Source organism: Myotis davidii, unplaced genomic scaffold, assembly GCF_000327345.1.
Source record: "Myotis davidii unplaced genomic scaffold, ASM32734v1 scaffold204, whole genome shotgun sequence".
In the NCBI taxonomy this organism is placed as follows: domain Eukaryota; kingdom Metazoa; phylum Chordata; class Mammalia; order Chiroptera; family Vespertilionidae; genus Myotis; species Myotis davidii.
In genome coordinates this window covers 3,993,826-4,014,545 of record NW_006299715.1, presented here as the reverse complement: position 1 = coordinate 4,014,545, position 20,720 = coordinate 3,993,826, and the positions used below count along the sequence as shown (strand labels likewise).

At 40.8% G+C, this 20,720-nt stretch overlaps 1 protein-coding gene across 8 annotated transcripts in view; it reads left to right on the top strand.

Annotated features, from left to right (window-relative positions):
- The window catches only part of LDB2 (LIM domain binding 2), a 331,993-nt gene that overhangs the window by 261,748 nt on the left and 49,525 nt on the right, over positions 1 to 20,720 (top strand). For all 8 annotated transcript variants that reach the window (XM_006775838.2, XM_006775839.1, XM_006775840.1 and 5 more), the window contains exons 4-5: positions 8,667 to 8,789; positions 10,994 to 11,077. In XM_006775838.2, coding sequence (XP_006775901.1) covers positions 8,667 to 8,789; positions 10,994 to 11,077 — 207 coding nt within the window. The remainder of the gene's footprint in view (positions 1 to 8,666; positions 8,790 to 10,993; positions 11,078 to 20,720) is intronic.

Genomic DNA, 20,720 nt, shown 5'->3' with positions numbered 1-20,720 from the left:
AAGGACTGATCCAGAGACGGAGAGGCATTGATTGGACTGTCGGGCTTTGGAGGGAGGGTAAGGGAGGGTGGCGGTAAGGGGGAAAGATCAACCAAAAGACTTATATGCAGGCATATAGGCCTAACCAATGGACACGGACAACGTGGGGGCGGGGGAGTTCGAGGGTAACGTGGGGACAAGGACACATATGTAATATCTTAATCAATAAAAAATATATTTTAAAAAAAGAAACATAAAAATATAAAAGAATTTAGGAAATTTGGAGCTTAAAGGTGATTTTCCCAAATTCTGAGAAGTTCTATGATTGGTCAGTCAGCAAGTGAGCAAGAAGTTGTGAGAGAGAGAATGAGAAACATGGGGAGAGAAGGAGGAGGATCAGATAAGAAATTGAGGCAGAATTCAAGGCCCTATAAAGGATTTGAAATGAAAAAGAAAAAAACCCACCTATGACTTCTCCCATGCATAGATAATTGCCATATGGAGTGCTTCCTCTGGACAAAGACCTTTCTGGAATATTAGAGTCAGCCCCTTTATATATTCTCCCAAGTAGAAAAATAGCAAGAGCAAATATTTAGTCATAGAATCTGACAAAACAGAAGCTTATTTTTTTATTTTTTTTTTATTATTGATTATAGAGAGGAAGGGAGAGGGAGAGAGAGAGGGAAAAACATTAATAATGAGGGAGAATCATTGATTGGCTGCCTCCTGCACGCCCCTTACTGGGGATCAAGCCCACAGCCCAGGCATGTGCCCTGACCGGGAATCGAACCATGACCTCCTGGTTCATGGGTAGACGGTTAACCACTGAGCCATGCCAGCCAGGCACAGAAGCTTATTTTAATGAACACCGGTTCATTGCATTTTGACTAAGACTCAATGTGAAATTAATTTTTAATATGAATGATAGCAGCTATCTCCTTTCATTGAAAACACAAATGGCCACCCCCTTTTTATAGTTAAGGAAAGGTGGATTATCAGGGTTAATTGCAAAAGCCCAAATTATAAACAGTAGATGTGTTTGTTGCTTATGCACAATATGCTGAAAGAATAAAAATAAAGTGTTTATTGTTTAAAGTGTTCCTTGATCTTGTTGGTGCAGTTTCATCTTTCTGCTGTTCACGATGGTGTGAAAAACCGAAGGCAAAGGGAAAGGTCATAAAATGCAAAAGCACATCATCAGTGCCACTGATTATAGGATATCTGGCCTTGGCTAATAGACATTTTAAATGTGAGGCGGGAGCTGGGTTTTCTCTTTTTTCCTCTTTGACAGTTGAGCAGAGAGGAAGGTTGTTATTCAGAGACAAAGAAGTTTCCCACTGTGTGCAGGGCTGGTGCTGGGAAGAGTTTGCTCTGTGGAAAGGAATGATCACTTGGGTGACGGTTTAATGCAGGGGTGGGCAAACTTTTTGACTCGAGGGCCACAATGGGTTCTTAAACTGGACCGGAGGGCCGGAATAAAAGCATGGATGGAGTGTTTGTGTGAACTAATATAAATTCATAGTAAACATCATTACATAAAAGGGTACGGTCTTTTTTTGTTTTAGTTTTATTCATTTCAAACGGGCCAGATCCGGCCTGTGGGCCGTAGTTTGCCCATGGCTGGTTTAATATGTCTATGTCTCATTTCATTTTGGAGACTTAACACATCTATTTAATCTTGTAGATCAGATGGGTCCACAGTCCACGTCTAGTGTTGCAGAGTCCAACACTGCAGAGAAAGCCTTTCTCTGCTGCTTCATTATCTTTATTATTATTACTAGAGGCCTGATGCACGAAATTCATGCAAGGGGCTTGGCCCCTGCTGCCGAGGCAGCTGCCTCTGCCTCAGCCCCGCTGCTGTGGCTTCGTCTGGAAGGTCATCCAGAAGGACGTCTGGTCTAATTAGCATATTAAACTTTTATTATTATAGATTTTTGTTAAGACTTAGTGTTACTTATAGGTATTTCAAGAAAAACTCCCAAATTCCTTATGCTTTAAGCGGGGGGAGGGGATCCATGATAATTAAATAAAACTTTTGTCATAATGAAGGAGATATTTACCAAACCTGTGGCCATTGGTAGAAAATGGCCTCTTTTTATATATTTGCAGTCATCTTTTTATATATTTCCTCAATTTCTTTCTTTCTTAGGCCAACACTTTTCTATAAATGACAATAGTCAGTTGCTCTGAAGATGTAGTGCTATTTATTCAGGGCTTTTTTGTTTGTTTGTTTGTTTGTTTGTTTGTTTTTTAAATATATTTTATTGATTTTTTTACAGAGAGGAAGGGAGAGGGATAGAGAGTTAGAAACATCAATGAGAGAGAAACATCGATCAGCTGCCTCCTGCCACCCCCAACTGGCGATGTGCCCGAAACCAAGGTACATGCCCTTGACTGGAATCGAACAGAGGACCCTTCAGTCCGCAGGCTGATGCTCTATCCACTGAGCAAAACCGGTCAGGGCAATTCAGGGCTGTTTTGAAATTAAATAAATAAGGAGTCCCATTCTCTTGGTGAATTGATAAAGTGGTTTTTTTTAATTATTATTATTCTAATGAAGAAACTAGGGTTTTCTCTATTGCTTTCTTCCTCATTCAGGAATGCTCCCCTCTCAGTTGGCTGAGTGGTTGTCCAGGCATCCAAGGCACCCCCTAGGAAGACCTGTGCATTCTCCTGGACCCAGCTCTCCCAGCCTAAAGCTTCAATTCTTTATTTTTTTAAATATGTTTTTATTGATTTCAGAGAGAGGAAGGGAGAGGAAGAGAGAGAAAGAAAAATCAATAAGAAAGGATCATTATTTGGCTGCCTCTTGTATACTCCCTGCTGGAGAGTAAGCCCACCACCCAGGCATGTACACTGAGTAGGAATCAAACCAGTGACTTCCTGGTCCATGGGATGATGCTCAACCTACTGAGTCACACAGGCCGGGCTATCTTCAATTCTTCAGATCACCCATTTGACTCTCCTCCATGGCAAAACCATCTGCCAAATCTTGTAATGAATATTTCCATACTGCGATGAGAAATATTACTTTCTGGGAAATGTAGCTTAGCTATGTGGACTTAGTCCAGATTCTAATTATGCACATTTATTTTTAGAAAATTTGAAGGGCTCTCTTTTTTTTCTCTTTAGTGATTATTATACAACCCAAAGAACCTTTCCCATTTTTCTTTTGTTCTTATGTTAATTAAAAATAACTCATCTCCCTGTAAGAAAATAATCAGGCTACTTAGTATAAAACAGTGGGTTAATGAACTTCCAGTGTCACAAAGAGAAATAGTTTGGAAGCTGGTGCTTTGTTTTTTGGGGGGGAACTGACTATTAGTTAGTACATGGCATAACTTAGCACATTGTTCTAATTTAGACTATCAATAAACTCTAATTCCCCAAGTAGCATTTGAGCCAGTGGTTCTGAGTTGCTTTTATGAAAATTTGGTCAACTGGTGAATCAAAAATCTGCCACAGCCCTAATCAACAGTAATACTTAATATTCCTCAGGAGCATAGTACACATTTTGCAATTTCCTGAGCCTCGCAACATTATAGATTATGGGTAAATATGTAATTAGAATTTTAAAACACACATTAGAAGCCTTTCTTTTCTCTATTCAATTTCAAATCAAACAGAAAACAAGGCTTAATATCAGAAGAGCAATCACCAAGGTTTTCACAATCAAAGACCCTCAAGTTATATGTAAGGGTGCAATACTGGCAGGTGCTGAGATGAGCACTCTCTGGGGTATGTGTTGGGTGACTTTTAGGTTTTACAAATTAGAACAATAATTATAGCCATTAACACCTTTATCACTTCTATAAACATAGATTTATTTGTTTCTTGGTCTCAATTATTTATGATGAAATCGTTTGCCACTATAGCCAGGTATCGTGGAAGTGTACCTATCTGAATACTCGTTCTTGTCTTTGACCATTAGCTCATCATTCTACCCTGAGCCATGTTATACCATGTGCCAATCCAGGATTTGGACCTTGTACTCTTATTCTGAATAACCAAATTATTACAGATAATAACCATATTGCTCTAATATATGCATATATATGCATTTACACGAACAGTGTCTCCAAGTAAAGTACAATGAGCTTCATACAACTGTTAATCTAAAAGCACTAATCAGTACTTCCTGGTTGGCAAACACATAGGTTTTGGGGGAGAGTGGAGCTCTCAGGGTATGGAATCTCCTTATCCCTTCCCACACACTTTGCCCTATGCATCTCTTCCATCTGGCTGTTCCTGAGTTGTGTCCTTTTATAATAAGCTAGTAATCTAACTAAAATAATTATTATTATAACACTAGTCCATGCATACTGTTCCAGGCATAAAGACCAAGGCAATTAAATAAATACATATTTAAAAAGCACATTTTATTTCATAAAAGCTCTATGACTATTGTATTATATATGTAACTACATGGTCCGTATTGTTTCACAATTAATCAGAGAAAGAAAAGGGTTAAAAAGCTACCAGTGAGTTTGAGAAATGTTCTTTTTTAGTTCTCTCATCCCTGCCCTAGTCTCCAGCTAGCACGTGACATGCTGAATGCCTGCCAGCCTCTTTCTTGTTGATCCTCCGGAGACCATCTGTGCTGGGGGCATTGATTAGAGTGTGTCTGCTGGGATTACATCTTTTCGGTTGCCATGCCAACTAATCAGCTGATTTTGGTTACCACAGAAACAAAATGTCAGAGCTCATAGTACGGTAACATGAATTTGGCATAACAGAAAATGTTTTCTTAATTGGGGACCCTTTTGATTTCGGATGCCAAGTGAAAGGCATTTTTTTAAAAAAAAAATTGTAACTTTAGATAAAGGCTACATTAATTGAATTGATTAAGAGGAATGCAGAGAATTTTTCTGAAAGTAGAAAACATTCATTCTCCAGTATAAGCTATGCCCATTTTTTACCATTTCCAAACAATATATATATTGAATATGCCTCCATTCCATTTGATGATTGTTGCCTATAAAATAAATCACAAACATTTCAATTTTCTTTAACTTCCAAGATGGAGGCAGGAGGCAGAGAGGTTTCACAGGGTTTGGGAGGAGGCTGTGGGTGTAATTACCTGGGGAAGACCAGCAGTGACCAAACTCTCCTACAGTCTTTCATTTAGAAAAACACCCTACAGTCAACTCAGATTCGATTCTAAGGACTCTGCTCTCGCACATGATCTGCCCTGGGTAAGAATGACTCCTTGGTTTTGGCTGAGAAAGGAGGAGCCCAAGGCTACTTGCAACTTTCCCTTTTGTAGCCCCCATGACAGTTTGACTGCAAGAAGTGTCCTCAACCAGTGTGGTGTGTGATCTCACAGAAAACAAAGGACACAATTTAACTTGGCCTTCTAGATCTCCAATGCAGTCATTCATCGGAAGGACCACATCCAGGTCTTCCCATTATATTCTATTCCAATACTGGTAAACCAGAATCTCCTTCTAATGTGGGTTTGTGGTTTCTAAACACAAAATAAATAAATTAGATCATTTAGAAGCATGATATTTAACTGGGTTAGTATTTATTTGTTTAAACACCCAATAATCTTCTTTCTTAAAGGAAACCAAAACAGGATTATCGCATCCAAATATTTCTGTTCTGTATGGTCAAGGTATTTCCCTGTCACTTGCTGGCGATGGTCCCCTCCCTTTTGTGAAAGCCTTCACTACAGGTAGCTTCCATCATGCTAACACCCAGGGGGATGGTGCAGCTTAATCTCCATGTAACTCTTTGGAAACCCTTGGTAAATTAATTCCAATGCTGAGATGCTCTGGGGAGTGGTTTGGGGACACTAAAGTCTTTCCTATTTCCGGGGGCTCCACTGTCATAGCTAAGATCAGAAACAAGGCTCTGAAGACCGTTCAACTGAGGAGTGTGGGGGCAAGGTGCCCAAATGCCTGAAATTACCCACAGATTCTGCTAATTGGATTTGAGTTAGGGGTCTTCACCCAGATTACCAATAATTATCTTACAGTGCTTCTGAGACCTTTGATAAAATGAAAATGGCAGGCATTCATAGCATCTGTCTTAAGTAGTGCCCTATCAACACACATTGCTAATTCTCCTGTACTGGTCTTTGCAGATTGCTTAAAGAAAATACTACCTTACATTAGAGTCGACCGAAAGCACCGAACCCAGTGCCTAGGACATCATTGGAACTCAATATGGTGGCGTTTTTGTCTTACATTCCCAGAGGGAAAAATGAGTCTTAATATTTCATAAAAGGTTGATATAAATTGTTAAATACATTCATAGACTATAGTTTTAGAAATGATCACATTCCCTATTGAGCTTACTGTTTTTATGTGTGGTTGTTTTTTTCCTAAAAACTTGTATAGTGCAGTGGTTTCCAAAGTTTTATATGTTTGTTTTTAGCATAGGAAATCTTTCTTCAAAAAAGCTTGATCAGAAGCTCAATGTATGAAATCAAATAAAACTAAAGCTGATCTGGTTGAATCTAGAAGATGGGAAGGAATCTCAGAGTCCAGGTGGAGGCCAAGGTCTTCTAAGCAGAGCCCCTGAGATAGTTCTCCTGAACCACTAGGTCTCAGATAGCTCTACTGGTCTATGATTCTGAATTATTCAGTTGCATTTCTTTTATCATTAGAGCTGTTGTTTATAGCCTAGTATGTGCTCGCTGCAATCCTAGGCAATCTACATACAAAATTCCCTTTAATATATCTTTCCAACAATCCTGCTTGAGGATGTTTTTATCCTCATTTTACAGATGAGAAAACTAGAATTTAGGGAATCTGATGTCCCCAAAGTTTCAAAATGAGTGAAAAGTAGAGTCAGGATTTGAATCTAGTACTTTCTGATGCCAAAACCTCCATCCAGTATGTTGTACTGCTACCCTGAGGCCAGCATGGGCTGAATAATGAGTTGTAATGATTTAAGCTGGACCAGTGTGTGACCGCCACTGCCTATCCTATAGTCAAAATAGGCTCGGTGGTTGTGGGAGTGCCTAGTATTTTCTTCCATTTATGTCATTAGCAGTGAAAAGAAAGTCAAATAAAATAATGACTACATGGAAAAAATGATTTGAATATCAAAAGAAGATTGAAAAGCTCCCCTATCATTAATCAGTCTATCAGGGAAGAGAGCGCCAATAAGTACTTTTTATTAATGACATATAGTTTTCTTAGAAAGATAAATTTGCCGCTGCCACCACCACCCCTCCCAAAGGCTGGCCCTTTATGCAAGCAGAATTTGTCATTGCTGATATGATGTGATTTAAGGAATGGACTCTAAATATGCCTCTAACTTCCATGTCAGAAACTGATACCCATACCCTTGGGTTAAGCATTGCCCTCTGGGATTTCTCTTTGGAAATGAGAACCTCTGATTTGGTAATCTTATAGTATCCCACACTTCAGCATAAATAATTTTATTAGATACTTTCTCCCAAAGTAGGATTAACTAAAATTAGAACAGCTCAAGCTCCTATTGTCAAAGGATCATGAAAGAGGGGGGGAAAGGTTGGTAGGAGGATACTACTTTGTGGGGTCCATATTCTGTGCCATGGGTTTTGGACATAATCTTGCTGTAAGATGGGTTTTGTGCCCATTATTTATAAGTGAGGAAATGGAGCCTCCCAGGGTTTCAGTCACAGCTAATATGGTCATTAATAACCATGGCAGGTAAGCAGCTACACTCCCCTTTGAACCCACTAACTAGCTTGTACCTGCCTCAGTATGCCATGGATAAGCCACTAGTGTCCCATTTTGTCAAGATCCAGAGCTACCCAAGGATAGTCGAAGGGACCATGTTGAATAGCTGACATGTGAGTGGCAAACATATGGCATTCTCTTTCAGTACAGGAAGGTGGTATACGCTAGGAAATGCAGGTTATTATGTCAGAGTCAAGGGGATAGGTATGTTCTGCTAACAGGCTTCCATTGCACTCTGTAACAGGAGAGAAAAGAGATGAAACTGATAGCAAAAAAGAGGAAGGAAGGAAGGAAGGAAGGAAGGAAGGGAGGAAGGAAGGAAGGAAGGAAGGAAGGAAGAGAGAGAGAGAGAAATACTGTTATAATTAACCTAGTTATAAATAACAGGAAAGGAGCAAAGGGAAGGCCAAATATGGGCATGTCATTTGGGCAGCTTTGCCAGGAAGCTACAGCTTTACACTCCCTGGGGAGCCATGCATTCCTTCCCAGCAGATCCCTGGGGAAGGGACTGGACATGTGGGAGATAGACTACCCATTCCCAGAAAAGGTGCAGGGACTAGTAAAGGCACTTTTTGTCAGTCACACCTGGGAACAGGTCATTGGCCAAAATGGGCTTGGCCACTGCAAGCATGGGAAGATTCTGGATACGTAATTCCCTGAACAGAGGAGTTCACTCTCTTGGCTCTTGGTTGACTCCTGCCTTGTGGGGCTCTCATGCTCCTTCTTCCTGGCATTCACCCACACACAATGGGCTAACGGCCTGCAACTAGCCTGATGTTAAACTGGGCCCAGATGCAAGATGGAACCGAAACTCTGGACATTGGCTTTGCTTTTAGCTCTCCCAAAATCCCAATCACACTTCTTCTAGGATTGGGTTAAGGGAAATGGCGCTTTGGAAACCCAGGGACGTAATTCTATGGAAATAAAAATCACTCATTCTCCAAAACAAAAACAAAAAATATGGCGTTCTCAGAGTGCATAGCCAATGAGTGTGTCATTTGTCACGTCCAGGTGTGTACAGAAGGCAGACTGATCCTGGAGTTCACCTTCGACGATCTCATGAGAATAAAAACGTGGCACTTTACCATTAGACAGTACAGAGAGCTGGTCCCAAGAAGTATTCTCGCCATGCATGTAAGTACTTTTCTCTCTCTTCCACTCTCTTCCCCTATTTCCCCTTGTTTCACTCAGGAGAAGTAGTTTCTCTGTGAAAGAACTCCGGCAGTCTTCACACTTTACGTAATGAACTCTAAATGTTGGGTTTCTCCCTCAACCATTTTAATCCATAGGCCCCTTTTCTCCTCCTTTGTTTTGAGTGTGGTGAATTCTGAGCCTTTTTTTTTCTTTTGAAACTTTATTATTTTAAACTCTTAAATTGAGGTTACCTCAATAAACAGTTTGTACTTTTCTTTAATTCAGTTCAGCCATTATCCAGTAATGCTCTGCCTGGGCTAATAAACCCGTTATTTATAATCAGGGGAAGAAATAAAACAAGAAGTAAGAAAAACATTTTCCAGTTTTGATTAGAACCATCTGAGGAGACACGGAGCACATGGACCTCATCTCCGTGTCCACAGGAATTGGCCCTTTTTAACCAGTGTTGGAATGAGCTGGGATATTTGGGGTTCTCTTGGTTTCCACTGGACATAAATCACATCAAATTTATTGAACACCAATTAAGTGCAAGGGTGGATTTGATGCCAATCTAGAGACATGTTTTAAAGGGAAAACTTGATGGGAGCTAGTCAGGTACAGTCCCTGAAGGAGTCAAGGCATTGACTTAATTAAGTCCCTCCTCTTTCATACGTGATACAGCATGTTCTGTGAAAAAGTTTGGGAGCAAAGTCACTTATTGAGCCTGATTTTTAAGACCCAAGATAATCAAAAGAGAATATGTTAACAGTAGCTGGCACTTGTTGGGTGTTTCCTATGCCAGGCCTTGTGATGCATGTTGTATGAGCATCATAATTAACTCCCCAAGTAACTTAGAGAGGTGAGTTATCATTCATTATTCCTGTTTTACAAGTGAGGAAACTGAGGCTCAGAGAAGTTCAATCAGTTGCCCAATGATTTTTAGACTGAAAGTGGTAAAATCAAGATTTCAACTCAGCTGGCTCTGACTCCCAAACCTGGGCTGATAAGCCAACTGTCTCCCTCCAGGCCATCCCTGAAGGCTCTGGTCCTCAACCCTCTCCTCCTGACTGATTAACCAGGTCTCTGCCCTTGAGCTTTCTTCTGTGACCACCCCCACACTCCCACTCCCCTTCTCCACTGCTTCAGCCTCTCATGACCCAAGTTTTCTCAATTTTCAAAGCCCACTTCACATCTCCTTGAAGCAGTCTGAGTAGCCACTCTTATTATTCTCAAAATAGAGTCGGGAACCTGGGCCCTGGAATAAGATCACATAGGTTTGTATCCCTGCTCCTGTGTGACCTTGGGCAAGTGATATGACACCTCTGTGCTTCCAATCCCTCATCTATCAAATTAGTACAGTACTAGAGTCTATCTCAGAGAATTGGTTTGAGGACTAAGCGTCAATGCATCTAAAGAACATGGAACAGTGCCTGGCACATAGAAGGTCCTCTGTAAGTATGACAGTTGGCTGGTAGCAGCAGCAACCACATCTTTCCCCTTATTTATTATTCTCCTATTGTCTGACTACAATGTAAGTTCCTTGATGTAGAGCATGACTACCTGATGCATCTCTATATAGAACCAGCTCTTCCTGGAACATGGGAGGTTCAATAAATACAAGCCACATAACCAGAAAGGACCTAGAGGTGTCCTAGCAGGTCTTCACATCCCTTCTCCTGAAGATACAGGGCCTCTCATAGAGCAAGTGAAGTTGTTTCTCCCCAGATGTGAAAGCACATCTGACTCCGTTTGGCTCTCCCTGACCTCAGGTCTTGCACCGTTGACCCACAAGTCTCCTTAAGCATTATATGCATGTGTCTTGAAATGTAAATTAAATTATCTCCAGCAAACTGGCCCTCTAAGGAAAACCAAGTGTCAAGATTGCATTTCTTAGCAGCTGTAGTGCAGTCTGAGACTTTTTTTTAAAAAAAAAGATATTTTATTGATTTTTTTAACAGCGGGGAAAGGACAGGGATAGAGAGTTAGAAACATTGATGAGAGAGAAACATCAATCAGCTGCCTCCTGCACACCCCCCATTAGGGATGTGCCCACAACGGAGGTACATGGCCTTGACCAGAATCAAGCCTGGGACCCTTCAGTCAGCAGGCAGACGCTCTATCCACTGAGCCAAACCAGTTGGGGCCTGAGACTTTCTTGAGACCAACTTGCAGGGATAAAATGTATGACTTTTTTTCCTGTTTAGGCACAAGATCCTCAGGTCCTGGATCAGCTGTCCAAAAACATCACCAGGATGGGGCTAACAAATTTCACCCTCAACTACCTCAGGGTAAGACCAATGTGATGATTATATCTCCTGGTGAGTTGGAAAAGTCCTTTACAGGTTTATATATCTCTTGAACCAAGGAGTTAGAATGAGGTATTACAGCACAATGTGTGTGTGCGTGTGCGTGTGTGTGCATGTGTGTGTGTGTGTGTGTGTGTGTGTGTGTGTGTGTGTGTGTATGTGAACAGAGGAAGGAATTTAATTAGCAAGCATCAAACCTAGCCTTTGTCAGGATTGAGCTTCCTCTGTACATTTGTATAACTCTCGGAATGAATTATTCAAAGGCAAGCAATGTTTGTCATCAGATGCTTTGGTCGTATGTCCCTTTTGGTTGTCTCAAGTTTCTAATGTGCTCTTGTGGAGTTCACGGCTTCTGCCTCTCCACCCAGGAGCCGGTCATCCTGAAGAGACTTGGTGTGCCCTCCAGAGAGAGCCCCTGAAGAAATTCCAACCAGCGCTGTAACATAGAGATGCATTTCGAAGTCTTCCCAGGGAGCTTCTGTGTGACATAGTGACAGATTTTTCTGGTTTAGATATAAAGTCAGTTTTTATTTTTAAAAATTAAGTGTTAGGGAAACATTCACTACCTACATAATACTTCCAGCCTCCATATTTGGTCGAACAGGGTAGCATTTGCCACACCAGTTTTTAGTGGAATTGCACTTGTCACATGGTAGGCAAAGGATTTGGTTTCCTTCATAAAGCAAACATTGTCCTTCAGAGTCAATCAGAAGGTGGTGGCCATGGTCCACAGTCCTTTGCCTCTGGTTTGCTGAGTTCCTTTATTATCGTGTGTAGTGTTCACTTCTCCAGGGCACCCATTGCATCCTAAATCTTATGCTTTCATTTCTTTATCCTTAAGTGCTCCACAGGTTGGGGAATTTTGTTTTGTATTCATGATCATTTTTGTGTGTGTTGAAATGCTGGCATGCTTTGCCCAGACTTTCTCTTCTTTCAATTAAGAGTGATTTGGACAAATGCTTTCAAGTCATGCACTCATTGCCATGTGCCAGGTGCTTGTTAGATGCTGAAGACTCAAAGGCCATGGCCCCGGCCACCAGGAAACTCACTCCCATGAGGGTCAGGCCCATAAACAGAGAACATTATGTACAACATGGTAAATACCATGATAGAAGTTTCCAGATGGAGTTATGGGAGTACAAAACAAAGACATCTCAGAAGAATCAGAGAAGGCCTCCTGAAGGAGATGATGCCTGAATTGAGTGTAAAAGAGTGAATAAAGGGAAAGCAGAGGAAAGGGTAGGGAGGGCATTTCCATCTGAAGGAAAAGAAGAAGTATGGACTCAGGGGTGGAATTCCAAGCAGTTTGATGATGCTGGGCCATGAGAAGCCAAGACAGGCAGGAGAGAGTTAGTTGGGAGTCAGGTCTTGGAGCAACTGGCTGACCAGGTTACTGGGCTAGGAGCCTCTGGTTAAATATGAGGATGGCAGGGTCCTCCTCCTGGGTAAAGGGAGAGGACATCCTTAGTATCAAGCCTAGATGTCCCAGAGCCAAATCCAAGCATGGCAAGAGCCAGTCAGCTTTGTGCCACCCCTCCCCCGATCCCACCTCACTTCAATACCCTAGCTCCGTGGTCGGCAAACTGCGGCTCGTGAGCCACATGCGGCTCTTGGGCCCCTTGAGTGTGGCTCTTCCTAAGCCTTAGGAGTACCCTAATTAAGTTAATAACAATGTACCTACCTAAATAGTTTAAGTTTAAAAAATTTGGCTCTCAAAAGAAATTTCAATCGTTGTACTGTTGATATTTGGCTCTGTTGACTAATGTTTGCCGACCACTGCCCTAGCTGTTCTGACAGATTCAAACCAGGTTGTTCTCAGAGGGAAACCAGAATCTGCCCAAGTGGGATGGGTCAACAGGTGAGTGCTCCCAGCCAGGTTAGCTGGGGCTATGTCCTCTCAAAGCTTCAGGCTCTGCATTCAGAACTGGCCCCCCGTGGGGAAGCTGGCACAGTGGAGTGGGTAGCAAGGCCTGGCAAGTGGGGGTCTGTGGCGCTGTTCTCTCTACAGTCATTCAGAGGGCTGCTCGGCACTGCTGGGCACGTCATCTTGTCGGGGACCCTGAGAGGTTAGGTTTCAACCATCTGAAGATGCCTTTCCTCAGGCAGATAAAGAAGTTCCACATGGTGTGTCCTTAGCTGACCCCACAGAGGAATCTGGGACTTTGGCGTCTATCCTAGACTTGGTCGCTAACCCTCTGGTGAGATCTTAGATTCTTGATTCTTTATTATATCTCTTAGCTGCATTTAACACAGATGAATGCATGCTAAATTTTCTCTCTCCCTCCAGCTTCTCTTACTGTCATCAGTGAAATGGTGACCTTTGCCCTGGGGTCAATAAAGCCCGGCTGGTGCCCAGGTCCTGCAGTTCTCTGATTCTAGCTTAGGAAGGCTGAGGAGACGATACCTGCAGAGGGGTAAGAAGGGCACCAGCCCTTCTCCTGACAATGATACAAGGAAACTCTTGATGGGTAGGGCAATATACAGAAGCGTTTCAAAGACCACCATTTAATGCAGAGCTTGCTGCATGCTGTGCTGTGATGGAGATACATGTCCTAACTTAACTAGTCTTCACAATGGCCCCCGTGCACTAGCACTGTCCCCGTAAGAGAGCCAGGTTCAGAGCCAGGGAGTAATTGAAGTCAGTTGCCCAGCTTTACATCAATCACCAAGTGGCAGAACCGAGACTTGAACTTGGGCAGTCTGGTCTAGAATCTAGGTGCTTCATAGCAAAACTCTGCTGCCTTTCTAGTAAGAATGTAGGATGGAGATGTTGATAGGAATTGGATCGTGTCTTTCTTGCCTTGATGGGAGAGTCGGCATCTACCATTGTGTCCTTAATCTACTTTGCCAAAAGTTACATCTGCACCTCGTAGGGCTTAGCATGAGGATGAAGTGAGACGATTCATGTAAAGGACTTAGCACAGAGTCTAGGGACATAAAGTGCCCAGTTAGTGTTTGTTGTCCTATTTTACTGAGCATCTGCTATGTACCTTGCATTGTTCTTTATACTGGAACCACTAAAGCAACATGACATCTGGCTCTCTTCTCTCTTCCTGGGCCCACATAACACTACTTCCCCAGCCCTTGCACCCTGGTTCCACACCTGTTTGCCTTTCTGTCCTCACTTCTTTCTTTTTTAAAAAAAGCTTTAGTGTTGAAAATATTACATATGCTTCCCTTTTCCCCCTATTGACCCCTTCTATCCCACCCCTGCCCCCTGCCCCAAGTCTTCACTACCCTATTGTCTGTGTCCATGGGTTATGCATATATGCATACAAGTTCTCTGGTTGATCTCTTCCCACCCTCGGTGTTCCTGGTTCTATGCTTAGCTCTTGGTAGATCCTGTATTATAATTGTCTGTCTCCTGTATTTGACTCAGAGAAGCCTGAAGACAGATCAATTACCGTATATTTCTAGAGCCTCACAGGTCTATATCACAATAAGCACCAGTAAACAGCACCTGAACGGATGGCTGGTGGATGGAGTTTGGTAAATGGAAGACCATATTTTGAATAAAACCAAAACAAAATGCAATAAAACTATAAATTTCTTAATGGGTAATTGTTTTTGTCTATTTCCTTTGGCCAAATTTTTTTGTTGTTGGGATAGACAAACTGTTTTATGCATTATGCTTAATGCAACTTTAAAATATCTTATCCTCTATCCCAGCAAAAGACACCTGTGTGTGTTTCCCCTTACTCTTTATTCATGCATATGCATAGTATTTGCATAAATGTAATCAGTACATATGCATTTTTTAACATTATTGGATAAATACTTTTGCATGCTTCTACATGGTCATCCTATTAACCATTTATAATAGCTGCAAAACATTCTGGTGGGGTTCTGGGACTGTGTTTACTTAATCTTTCCTCTAAATGTTGAGCACTGCAGCAATGTTCAGCTTGCTGCTGCCATTAATCCCATTCCTCTAAGCACCTTTGCCATGTCCTGCTCCAGGTGGTATTATCTGCAAGCAGAAGACTGAGCTGTGAGGCCAGATGTTAAGGAAAATAAGGTACTGTAGATTCAGAGAAATGTGGGTTCAAACCCAAACCCCGTTACAGCCTATAGGGGCATTGAGTGAGTTCCTTTCTCTCAACGCCCCTTTGCTTATCTGAAAATTGGGAAAATTAATGTTCCACAGGTTGACACAATTTATAAGACCAGAGGAGTTAAAATTTATAAGAACCTGGCATGCAGAAGGAGCTTACTAAATATTAGTCCCCTCCTGTGCTATCTGAGAGCAGATCAGCGTTCAACTCTCACCTCGGCAACTTCTTATGTAATTTTGGCCAATTGCCTTACTTTCTTGGGGCCCCAGTTTTCTCCTGTGTAAATGATTGTGCACATTGTGAATTGTGATAAGTGCATCACAAGCCTAGGTTAGAGTGATAATGCATGTGAGGAGCACGTTTAAGTCTAAATTACAACACCAGGAAGACAAGTCAGTCTCATCTCATTTGTCATCTCCTATGCCTTGGTCATGGCCTTGAATTCTTCACTGAGATTCTGAAGTCATATGATAGATCAGAAAAAAAGAGAAGTCAATGATTAATGATATCTGCCAAGGAGGGTAACTGCAATGAGTCTGGGACATGTGCATATATTTGGCATCCTTTCCCAATATAAATGTTATTTCAAATGTAGAATCATGATCACTGAGTGTTTTCAATATTACCTATAAGCTTTCTGTTGTTATTTTTAAGTCTAATTCTTCAAATAAGCAGTATCATCTATTGGGCTTGAAAGCATTTAGTTTTCCCAATAATGTTTTTTGATCCTGTGCCTTTAATTTCCCAAGTGGAGGGAAGAATTTTGTTGTTGTTATTGTTATACTTTAAAGAACATTGGACCCTGCATGTAGCTTTCACTGATAGCAAAAAAAGTAGAGTCTGGTGCCTTGAAGAACTGGGCAATTAGCTTTGGAAAATGCTTCCTACCCAACAGTATGACATAAAGTGGCCTCTAGGAGAATGAGCATGGCTGGAGTCAGCATTTGGAACCCTGTCGAGATGTGTTTGTTTTTTATGTTTGTAAGGTTTTGACTCCCAGCCCGGATATTTTCCTTGGTCTTAAGAATAAGAAGAGATTATAATGCAAACCCCTTTCCCACCTAAATATTAAGCCTGAGAAGGAAACAGGAATCCCTGTTCAGAGATGGAGATGAACCGTAGTTATTGGGCATCCGAACGGGCTGGGATATGATCAGACCATCCACCATTCACACATTCAGACAGATCAGCAACAAACCCTAGTTAAGCATTGAAGTTTGGGTGGGTAAGGTGGCAGGAACCACACCAGCAAATCCCCTTTGCATCTCACAGTGCCTGCATGGTAGAGACCCTCAAGGTATCATGCATGGTTCACTGAGGGTTTGCAAACTGTTGGTTACTAGTATGAGTCCAGGAATTGAGAGCAAGAACTTCAAAACTACACTACAATTTGCCATTGCCAGGACACCCAAGTTCATCCAAGTCATCCAGTGGACTCATCCTACTGATGAAACTGAAGAACATTTCAAGCGTTCTCAAACTCACGTGGTGAAAGGCCACTAGTCAAGGGCTGGAGAAGCACATGTCACAGGGAGAGTGACGAGCCATGGCATAGGGCACTATGACATGAATCTCATTCAGAGATAAGCTCCAGTCTGTGCAAAGACCATGAGGATCATAATTAGCATCATAATACCACTAGGCATTGAAGAAATTCTATATGTTCACAATAAAAGGATGAGATAGGTATTATCATGTCCATTTGACAGATACAAATCTGTCTATGCCTAAGGTCACAAAGCTAGTCTGGGCCACCGACGCTTCCTTAAGTGAAGCTCAGGTTTGGCTGGTTCCCAAGGCTGTTCCACACTCCATGGTTGGTGAGAGCTTGTTGCCTGGTGTGGACCCAAGCAGGAGAGAGGGCGATTCAAAGGTGAGGCATTTAGACTCTGAAACAACCCCATTCTGACTCTACCCCTCCGCCTCCTCCTCAAAGAAAGGCTTCATCCCAGCAGAGGCAGAGAAAGGCCTTCCAAGCCACGTGAACGCTCCACACATGGAAGGATTGAGACTTGGAACACCCGAAGGGCACTTTTAATTGCATCTGAAGATGGAAAAGTAGTACGTATGACAACGTGCTAAGGGAAGTAAAGCAGTTAACTCTTAAAGAAGTGAAATAACCATAACATACAGTCATACCAGCATCTAGAAAACAGTGGTTTCGTGGTTTCTAAAAGTCAAGCCAGGGGCAATGGCTATCAGAACATTAAAAGAAATTATATATATAAATAAGCAAAAACAGTATTTTAACAGAGCAGTTCTAACTGAAAACAATATCACAGCCACAGATGCTTCTACAGTTCTTAGCCTTAAAAACTACAAATGGGGCCTGGATTAAAGAAAGTAATTTCCCAGTCTCTGACACAGAGAAAGAGAAAGAAATTGTTACTTAACAAGACACTGAAATTCAAGGAAGATGGGTAGGTTGGACAATTGGCAGTCTGAGGGGTAACGAAGCTGAGCGATTGCAGTTAAGTACAAGATGGAGCCCAAAGTTCATCCTCCTGCGAAATAGCCTTTCTAATAGTCTAGAATGGTAAAATTAATTAATTAGTTAGTTAATTAATTAATTAAAAATTGTATCAGGGAAATGCATAAGGGGGCAAGGAGAGAGTGTTCAGATTTAATTTCGTTTTAGATCATAGGCAAGGATGTATCCTGAAATAGGAAGAGAGCTAGTCTTCTTCTCATTCTCCTTCATCTTCATCATCTTCTTCTTCTTCTTCATCTCTATTACTAAAATATTCCTGCCAGGTTTTTGCATGGCTGGTCACTATTATTCAGGTCTCAAGATACATAGCCTACTGCAAGAGGTCTTTCCCAGTCTGCCTATGTAAAGTGACCTCACCAAATCCCTGTCATTTCTGTCATACCTCATTACCTGTCTTATTTTCCGTGTAGTATTTTCATCAGTTGAGTTCTCTTGCATAATCGTACTTTACCCTTCTACTTCCCTGCTTCTTATGCCGGTCACTGGAGTGTAGCTGTTTTGAAAGCAGGTATGTTGCATCTTCTTCCCTATATGCAGTGAACAGAGAGTCAATCATTTTGAGGCTACTCAACCTGAGATGTGCTCCTTGAGGAGGGGGAAGTTTTACAGAGCAAACCATTTGTAAAACCCCAAATTCAAGTGTTGCCTTGGAACACTTGAGTGCACTTATATGAAGGCTGTTAACCATCCTTGACATCACAGACTGAACACCTGTAGCACTTCCCTCTAAGGATGTAATGTTCTTCTTTACAATTCATAAACAACCTGTCTTGAGCATAGAGGAGGGATGTCATTAACTTTATTTGACCAATGTTCCTCATTGGTAAAACAAGTGAAATTAATAATGGCTTCTAAAGACTTCTATTTAATCATTCTAAAAAAAAGGAATACAAAATAGAAATATTAACAAATGCCACAAATAAAATGCTAATAAATCCCAGGCCAGAAATGAGGAAACTGAAACAAAGAGGTCCTATAGCTGGATGGAGATTGACCCAAGACTGCCTACCTATTAGTAGCATAGCCTGGGTTCTAGTTTCCTTTTTGTCTTGGTGTCATTTGTAGGACTCATTCATATCCATTCAATCCACAAACAAGTACTGAGCACCTACTGTATACCCCGGTCTACTCTGGTTTCTAACTAGGAGATTCCCTAATTGATAGTAAATATTTCTGGGCTCATGAGAATTTCACACATATTGCTTCTGATCTTCAAAGTTTTCCAATGCTAATCATAGCATAAGACTGGAACTCTCCCCACGCAGACAGCTAATTTGTCCCTCTTCTCTTCTTGCCTATTTTCCAAGCTTTGTGAAATAAAATAGGGGTGGAGTGATACCCTTCCAGTTCATAGTGTCACAGACCATCATGGAAATCTTGCTCTAGAGATCGTAACATTTTACCAGTGGTTTTTTGATGGACCTTTAGGTTGTTTCTAATATTTTTCTACTATTATCAATGATATATAAATATGTTTTCACATTTGATTTTGCACAGGACCAGTTAAGAAGCTAAATTCGTAGGAGACAATCCTAGAAATGAAATTGTCAGGTAAAAAGATATGTACATAATTTTAGTAGATATTACCAAGCTGCTCAATATAGAGGTTGTACCAAGTTTTAGTTTCCCCAGCAACATATAAAATGATTATTTTCCACAGTTTTCAACAACTGAAGGTTATCAAATGTTTCTATTTTCCAGTATTATAGGTGAAAAGTGGTATTTTATTTTTATTGTAATATGCATTTCTTTCTCTCTGGCTTATAAGAAGGGACAGGCAGAGGTCATGGTCTTTTTGCTTTAAGAATATAGTAATTCTTTACCAAGGTAGGTGCCATGGTTTAGTGAAGGAGACCTTCTGGATTCAAGGAAGGGAAAATGTAGCATAGTGGTTAGAAGTATGGGCTCTGATTTAGGCAAACTAGGTTTGGAACCTGACTTGGTTACTTACTAGCTGCAGAACCTTGAACAAGTGACTTTTTGTTTGTTTGTTTTAGTTTACTCTTTGGTGTTCCTGCTAAGTTTTATCATTTGCAAATAATGATGATTGACCAAGTCTTTTCCAATTTTATGTTTTATTCTCTTCTTTTGGCTAATTATATTGACTAGTAATATCAGAAAAGTGCTAAATAATTAATAGTGAGGATAATTAATATCCTTATCTTGTGCCTGACTTCAATGGGAATGCTTCTAGATTTTTCATTAAGAGGATGATGGCTTATGATATTCCCATGTTAAGGTAATATCAATCTATTCTTATTTTATTAAGAGCTATTTAAAGTAAAAAAATCAATATTAAATTTTATCCAATGTACTTCTGGTGTTTAAGAGATGGTATTATTTTTCATTTCTTATTATTATGGTCAAGCATATTAATAAGAATAATGGATGCTTATTTGGTACAATTGATATTCAAGTGATTTGCAGTAATTTATGTGATATGCAGTAGTTTAAGTTCTTTACATACATCAACTCATTTAGACCTTGCCCAATCCAGAACTCATGGTATTAGTATTTTCACTCCAAACTTAAGGAAACTCACATTCATAGAGTTAAGTAACTTGAACAAGATCAACCAGTAAGTAAGTGGCAGAGCTGAGATCGGACGCAGGCCAATTCCTTGAATACAACACTGGGCAGTTTCATCTGGATAGATTTCTTGATAACCAACCATCACTTCATTTCTGGACAAATCCCAATTGCTTGGTGGGTATCCTGAAATTCTCTTTTTATGATATCTTTGTCAGTGTGTGTCTTATTAGTATCCTGGCCTCGTGAACATTTTTAAAACATTTCTTTTTTTTCCTTGGCCAGAATAATTTCAATAGCACTGAATTATTTGCCTTTTAAATGTGTTGAGTTTTTTTTAGAATCCCTTATAAAACTACCAGTATTAAGTTCCCTTGAAACCATGTGGGCCTGATCGGATTGTGTGTGTTCGTGTGGAAAGGAGCTTCCTGATAAATTTTCTTTATTCATTTTAGGTAAATGGTATATTTAAATGGCCCTGTATTCAAAAAAAACCATTCTTTTAGTTTTATTGAACTATAGTTGACATATATTACTATGTAAGTTTAAG